The sequence below is a fragment of the Setaria viridis genome, chromosome 7, assembly GCF_005286985.2.
Source record: "Setaria viridis chromosome 7, Setaria_viridis_v4.0, whole genome shotgun sequence".
Classification (NCBI taxonomy): Eukaryota; Viridiplantae; Streptophyta; class Magnoliopsida; order Poales; family Poaceae; genus Setaria; species Setaria viridis.
Window position 1 is genome coordinate 26,059,489 of NC_048269.2, and position 7,990 is coordinate 26,067,478.

Below are 7,990 nucleotides of genomic sequence, written 5' to 3' on the forward strand. Positions count from 1 at the left end.
GTAGAGCAATGCAAAGTTTTGCTATAATTGTCGCTTATTACTCCCACTGCGTTAAAATATACAGTGTTTAGGATAAGAAGTACTCGTCCCAAACATCATATTTTAAAAGAGAGAGAGAGAGAGTGGATAGATAGAAGCATCACTATAACCTTTATTTCACACTCATGTCTATAACAATCGAGAAATACACCTTTTCTTTTTCCTCATTTCTTTCTTGCTTTTGTTTGCTACTTTTCACTTTTTCTCAGGACAATCTTTTTTCAAGATAAGTATTAATACATAAATCATTTTAATCATCACTGACATGTTGGACTATTTATGCTTACTGAGGATAACATTATCGCAAATGTAGTGGTAGAGGAGTAGGGGACAATGCTATTTTGCATTATTATTAGCGAAATAAAGGATTTTATCAAGAAAACATCTGAAATACTTTTGACTCCAACCAAAAACTAATTGGATCGTACAAGAAACGAAAATGGATCGAAACCGCTACGCTGCTTTATTCACCAGGTGGACATCGAACAAAAAAAAACTTGGCTGTTTCTCAACTTGACGTTGCGTAAGCTTAGCAAGTTAGCAGTTAGTTTTTTTTCTCGAATAGCTTAGCAGTTAGCTAAAAAATACTCCAACGCAAGCATGATGTGGGTTCCACTTCCGCTATCACGAGCCGACGAGCCTATAAATTCGGCCCGGTTTAAAGTTTAAACCAAATCACACTCTCCCCGAACAATTCCACAAACCAAAGCGAGCCAAACCGAAAAGAACCCCCAAAGCGGAGCCATCGCACCGCACCGGCGGTAAAATGGCGGCGAGCACTCGAACCCTCTTCCTCTCCTGCTTCCATGGCGGCGGCGGCGGCGAGGTGAGCCGCCACCTCGCGCTGCGGCCGCGGTACCCGTCCATGCCGCGGCGCCCTAGACCGGCCACGGTCGCCGGCGACGCGGGAGGAGGCGGAGGAAGCGGCGGCGACCTGGAGGCCGCGAAGGGGGCTGCGGAGAAGGCGGCGGCGGAGGAGAAGGTGGCGGTGTTCGAGGTGATCGGAATGTCGTGCGCCGCGTGCGCGGGGTCGGTGGAGAAGGGCGTGAAGCGCCTCCCGGGCATCCACGACGCCGCCGTCGACGTCCTCGGGGGCCGCGCGCAGGTCATCTTTTACCCCGTCTTCGTCTCGGTGAGTATCGGGCACCCTGGTTGATAATTGATACGCGTGTTACTTTCTATTCAATTTTTTTATGAGCTGTTTGCAGATGATGTTACAAGGTTGGCCATAGGCTCGACATCACCACTAGCAAAAATCCAAAAGTCGCCATGAATAATCAAAGGATGTCAACATTACTTTTAGGATGCTTCACTATAGTTTTGTTCTGTCATACTGTATCACCGTCGTGAGAATCCTGGAAGTAGATACATGCCTTATGCCTACATAGGGCGGCCTTCAATCATGGAAATTCCAATCTCTGGATTTTTTTAAAAATAAAATTATTATATGCAGACATATAGAGAGACAAAGACATAAAGAATTAGGTACTGTGTGAATATTTAAACAGAAATTTCAGTTACATTTTACATAGTCTATATGTGATTCAGGGTCGTGATTGGACGCTTGATCCATTTACTTTGCTATATGATTTTGATATAGCATGAAGAGCTGTAGTTTGGCACGCTTCATCTAGTTAGTTGACAATATAATTCTGATTAAATTAAATGTACAGCTACAGAATTGGACATTTCGACACAGTTAGTTTGCCATATAACTTTGACATAACATAGAGTCTGTTTTTAAGAAAAGAATTCCTGCAAGTATTTCTACATGTAATTATTCTAGATGAAGGTTTTGTGTGGTACTAATTCATTTTATGCTACATAAGTGGATAGTTAATTGAAATGAAATGGCTCATGAGAAGTTTTATTTGTGTCTATTTTTTTTCCGAGTGGTTTGAAAGGCTAGAGGTAGACAGCTTTGCTTATGATGTGCAACTTCCAACTGCTGTGACACCAAGACATGATTACCCTGTTAGAAACCAGTAAACATGTTTTGCTGTGAATGTCATGATATGCAAATTGCACCAGGGCTGCAGGTTCAGTATAGATATGGATTTCCTCTTAAGAAAAGAAAAGCTGCTTACTGTTTACAAGTTTTCAACTACAAATGCTGTGAGCTTTTGCTCCTAGACAGAAATTAGAAGGAAATCTCTACCAAACATGCCTTTTTAAAGCCATTTCTAAATGCTAATTTGCATGACACTCCAATAAGATAGTCTCAAATCTAACTAATTACTAATTTGCGTATCGAAAATTGGGTTGCACACTGCATCCTCTTGGCTCCAGTTATTCACACATAACACATAACTGATTTTTTTTCGAATACGCAAGAGAACCACATATCATTGCATTAAGAAGAAGAATTCGAACATATACACCACACAACACACACCACTGAATATTGATACATACCACAATTCCTCTTTTTGGTTTAGCTATATCTCTTTACTTTGTTTTACCTTGTGTTTTGTTTCATAGTTTGCAGTAGTTAATCTGTTCATTTGGTGTGTTCCTTCTGATCATATTTCAAATTGATTATTAGGTTGTTCAGGTTGGAATAAATTGTCGTATTCAAGAACAGTCGCCACTCACGTTTCTCATCCCAAAGTAACTTTCTTTCATCAGTGGCCCATTGGGAGTGCAAAATTGCAATCGTGTCCCATTAAAACAGCTTTCAACTTTGGGAGAAAGACATATCCCTTTCACCAGTATATTGTCAATATTGATATCGATAGGGCAAAATGGGGAACTTTTTTTTATTACTGGAAGTCCTTTTCCTGCAGTATAAGTGGATTGTTCTAATTTCATGAGGAGGGATGGTTCATGTGGTTGCCACTTTAGGAGCAGGAAAAAATTTCATCTCATATTTCAACCTAGTGGTTACTTGCACAGTATTGGATGCATAGGATTTTGTTGGTGACAATTCACAATCACTGAACTGGATATAATAGTTCCACTTATGGGATGACTCTGTGTATCAAATATGATGCTGAGATACTATTGAAGGAACCCTTTTTTGCATATTTATTTATCTCAAGAAGAGCCATATAGGTTCACTTTATCTTTTACATATTTAGCACTCAAGAAGAACAATAACATTAGTCCTCATCTTTTTTTTTCAAGAACACAATCATCAGTTTAGACTTTCAGTTGATCAGATCTAATCATGGCAATACCATTGGGTTGTTTGGATATCAAATTGTATCAAAACTAGATTTTTTTTTGTAACAATATCTAGAGCCTAGCAACCTAAAACCTTATTTGGGTAAGAGAGGATAAAACCAGCATAAGAAAATCTGTACTGCTAAGACTCAAAATATGAATATTGTGGAAAACTACTCCTACCTATTTTTCTCAAAACCATCTATGCCTTTCACATTCTCTTTTTATCTCGAACACCCCTGTTCACATTCTCAACAAACTCAACTGATAGATATATGGTGGCCACATGTGCATGGGGGATACATAGTTGCATGTTTACTTAACCGAACTCTCTGCTCCCTTTTCCTATCGCATATATTGTCCAATATTTAATAAATTATTTGTGGCACATCTTAAGTTCTGAAACCTATTATACATACAGATGACATTAGTAGTTTGATGTCATGTTTTACTGTCTATTTGCCCGTGTTGTTCAAAATTTGTTTCCTACATATTTAGATGTCGTGTTCATGTATGGCATTTGACAGGAGGAGAAAATTAGGGAAGCCATCGAGGATGTTGGTTTTGAAGCTAAGCTGATCAACGAGGAGGTCAGGGAAAAGAACATTCTAGTATGCAGGCTGCATATAAAAGGAATGACCTGCACTTCTTGCACAAACACAGTAGAATCTGCCTTGCAAGCTTTTCCTGGGGTTCAAAGAGCTTCAGTTGCATTGGCTACTGAAGAGGCAGAGATCCGTTATGATCGCAGGATTGTTGCTGCTAACCAACTTATCCAGGCAGTGGAAGAGACTGGCTTTGAAGCAGTCCTGATCACTGCAGGAGAAGATCGGAGCAGGATAGATCTCAAAATAGACGGCGTTCTCAATGAGAGGTTAATAATGATACTAGAAAGCTCTATACAAGCTCTTCCTGGTGTGGAAGACATAAAAGTTAACACTGAACTCCACAAGATCACCATCTCATACAAGCCTGACCAGACAGGACCCAGGGACCTCATCGAAGTCATTGAGTCAGCCACATCTGGTGATATTACTGCATCAATATATCCAGAAGCGGAAGGAAGGGAGCATCATAGGTATGGGGAAATCCAGCGATACAAGCAGTCTTTCTTGTGGAGCTTAATATTCACTATCCCAGTGTTTCTCACCCCCATGGTATTCATGTACATTCCTGGGCTGAAGGATGGGCTCGAAAAAAAGGTTGTCAACATGATGAGCATTGGTGAACTATTGCGGTGGATCTTGTCAACACCAGTCCAATTTATAATTGGCCGCAAGTTTTATACTGGTGCTTACAAGGCAATGTGCCATGGCTCCCCGAACATGGATGTTCTCATTGCTCTAGGGACGAACACTGCTTACTTTTACTCAGTTTACTCGGTTCTTCGAGCAGCTACCTCTGAGAATTACATGTCAACTGATTTTTTCGAGACAAGTTCCATGCTCATATCATTTATCCTCCTTGGTAAGTACCTTGAGATCTTGGCAAAAGGGAAGACCTCTGAGGCTATTGCTAAACTGATGGATCTTGCACCGGAAACTGCAACACTGTTGATACATGACCATGAAGGGAATGTTGTAGGAGAGAAAGAGATTGACAGTAGATTGATTCAGAAAAATGATGTTATCAAAGTAGTCCCCGGTGGGAAAGTTGCTTCTGATGGCTTTGTTATATGGGGCCAAAGCCATGTGAATGAAAGTATGATAACTGGAGAATCGCGGCCCGTGGCAAAGAGGAAGGGTGATACCGTAATTGGAGGTACGGTCAATGAGAATGGTGTGCTCCATGTCCGGGCAACATTTGTCGGATCCGAGAGCGCGCTGTCACAGATTGTAAGGCTTGTAGAATCAGCACAAATGGCAAAAGCTCCTGTCCAGAAGTTTGCTGATCAGATATCTAGAGTCTTTGTCCCACTTGTAAGTTCTATTACATTGTTGTAATAAGATCAATGGGTTATTCTTATCAATGATGAATAACCTTCTCCATGGTTGCAGGTTATTGTTCTCTCTTTGCTTACTTGGCTCGTGTGGTTCTTAGCTGGGAGGTTCCATGGTTACCCTTACTCATGGATACCTTCTTCCATGGATAGCTTTCAACTTGCCCTTCAGTTTGGAATATCAGTTATGGTGATTGCTTGTCCTTGTGCCTTAGGGCTGGCAACTCCAACTGCGGTAATGGTTGCAACTGGAGTCGGTGCCTCAAAAGGCGTTTTGATCAAGGGTGGGCAAGCTCTTGAGAGTGCACATAAGGTACGGAAAATTCCCTTCCTCACGTGGATACACTTGTTTCAGACATTGCTTTCAAATTGGTGACAAACTGATAACACTACTTATTTTTATGACATTTCACAGGTAGACTGCATTGTATTTGATAAAACAGGAACACTGACTATTGGGAAGCCTGTTGTTGTCGACACCAGGCTTCTCAAAAACATGGTCTTGCGTGAATTCTATGATTGTGTTGCAGCAGCAGAGGTATGTTATTTGACTCTATTATTCTCGTCATCATTTTGATTGAAAATAACTTTTAGTGCTTTTGAAGTGAAACTTTTCTCAAATTATATGAATTTCTTGTCTCATTCAGGACAACAGTGAGCACCCACTGGCGAAGGCAATAGTGGAGCATGCCAAGAAGCTGCACTCAGAAGAAAACCACATCTGGTCTGAAGCAAGGGATTTTATTTCAGTACCTGGACATGGTGTCAAGGCCAAAGTTAATGATAAGAGTGTCATTGTGGGGAACAAGAGCTTTATGCTGTCATCAGGCATTGATATCCCCATGGAAGCTTTGGAAATACTAGCGGAAGAAGAGGAGAAAGCACAAACAGCCATTATTGCGGCTATGGATCAAGAAGTTGTGGGCATAATCTCTGTATCTGACCCTATAAAACCAAATGCCCATGAAGTGATATCATACCTCAAATCCATGAATGTGGAGAGCATAATGGTGACCGGGGATAACTGGGGGACTGCTAATGCCATTGGCAAAGAGGTTGGCATTGAAAAGATCATTGCTGAAGCAAAACCAGAGCAGAAGGCTGAGAAGGTGAAGGAACTTCAGGTGAGATATTTTCTGCTTTATATCATAGCTTTCTTGTTTTCCTCTTGCAATCATTTAGTTATTTATTTACTGTCCTTGCATCTTAATTCTTGCAGTTGTCTGGAAAAACCGTGGCGATGGTTGGTGATGGAATAAACGACTCCCCAGCACTTGTGTCAGCTGATGTAGGTCTGGCAATTGGTGCAGGAACAGATGTCGCCATTGAAGCGGCCGACATTGTCCTCATGAAGAGCAACTTGGAGGATGTGGTCACTGCTATCGATCTTTCCAGGAAGACGTTCTTCCGCATTCGAATGAACTATGTCTGGGCTCTCGGCTACAACATCATCGGCATACCAATAGCTGCGGGGGTGCTCTTCCCATCGTCCCGGTTCCGCCTGCCACCATGGGTTGCCGGCGCCGCAATGGCGGCTTCATCCGTCAGTGTCGTATGTTGGTCTCTGCTGCTGAGGTACTACAAAAGTCCAAAGAAGTTTGGCAATTGATGGCACAGGAGCAACCTGAGCAGTATTAGCGTGAAATGAACCCTAGATATCAATGAGTATAATCGTACATAGTAGCGGGTGAACTTCCTGGAGTTGAAGTTGCGTAAAATAAGCTGTACATATGCGTTACTTCTGTTGTGGAGTTCGATCACAAGTTTTTTTTTTCCGTGAATACGCAGGAGAGCTGCGTATCTTAAGAAAAAAGTTTTCATACATCGCGGGCCTCTCCGGGCGCACGCACACGGGTTTAGTCATATTTTAGCTTACATTACACCACCACAACGACAACACAAATGGCACAGAAAGGCTGAAATCAGAAATGCTGATCTAAAACACCTGATGGCATTGGCCAGCCTATGACAGCTAGGTGTTTTGCATCGGAGTTGCCCTTCCTGAATGATCTCGTGCAGCAGCTGTGAGGCATGATTTGGTGGTGATCTTGCAAACACCCTTTCATTGCGTTCCTTCCATATTTTTCATGAAACAAGCATAAACGCCGAGTCGAAGCCTTTCCTTTGCCCTGAATGGACACCGCTTCTCTTGCTAAGCCACCAGTCTAACAGCCCGACTTCATTTGCCGGAATGGTGTTGTGCATGTTCAGTACTACACTGACTCGATGCCACACTTGCATGGAGAATGAGCACTTGGAGAAGAGGTGATCAGCAGTCTCTGATTCTTGGTCACACAGGCCACAACACGCATGTTCCTGCAATCCCTCGCCTCTGCCTCCTGGCAGTTGTCCAGAGCCGATTCTTGACAGCTAACCACATGAATACCTTCACTTTCAATGGTGCCCAAGCCTTCCAAATCGGTTCTGCTGCGGCGAACTTGACGGAGGTGCTGTAGAAGAACTTGCATACCGATTTAGCGGAGTAAGAACCAGAGATATCCCATTTCCAGATCACCGAATCTTCCACCCCGGGTGTTAACTGAACCTGCTGTAAGTGATGCCATAAGGCGACGTATTCAATTAACGTAGTTACTGTTAGGTGTACGACAATATCATGAATCCATTGCTTTTGGTGCATCCCCTACGCTACTGTCCATCGATTCTTGATTCGTGGCCTGATCAAGTTGCATAATTCCGGAGCCAAGGTACACGGCGAGGCCTGGCCTATCCAGTTATCGACCCAAAACAATGCTAAGTTGCCATCCCCTACTTGTACTTAAATCGAAGCTTGGAATAATTTTTTCAGATCATTATCCTGCTCGAAGTCGAGCCGTATATGTTTCCATG

At 42.4% G+C, this 7,990-nt stretch overlaps 1 protein-coding gene across 1 annotated transcript; it reads left to right on the forward strand.

Moving 5' to 3' along the window:
- The first annotated feature begins 718 nt into the window (after positions 1 to 718).
- Positions 719 to 6,918, forward strand: LOC117864387 (copper-transporting ATPase HMA5). The gene is made up of 6 exons (XM_034748469.2): positions 719 to 1,171; positions 3,732 to 5,123; positions 5,202 to 5,456; positions 5,559 to 5,681; positions 5,791 to 6,267; positions 6,363 to 6,918. Exons 1-6 carry the CDS (start codon positions 806 to 808, stop codon positions 6,750 to 6,752), a joined length of 3,003 nt encoding a protein of 1,000 aa, XP_034604360.1. The 5' UTR covers positions 719 to 805; the 3' UTR covers positions 6,753 to 6,918.
- Positions 6,919 to 7,990: the final 1,072 nt, after the last annotated feature.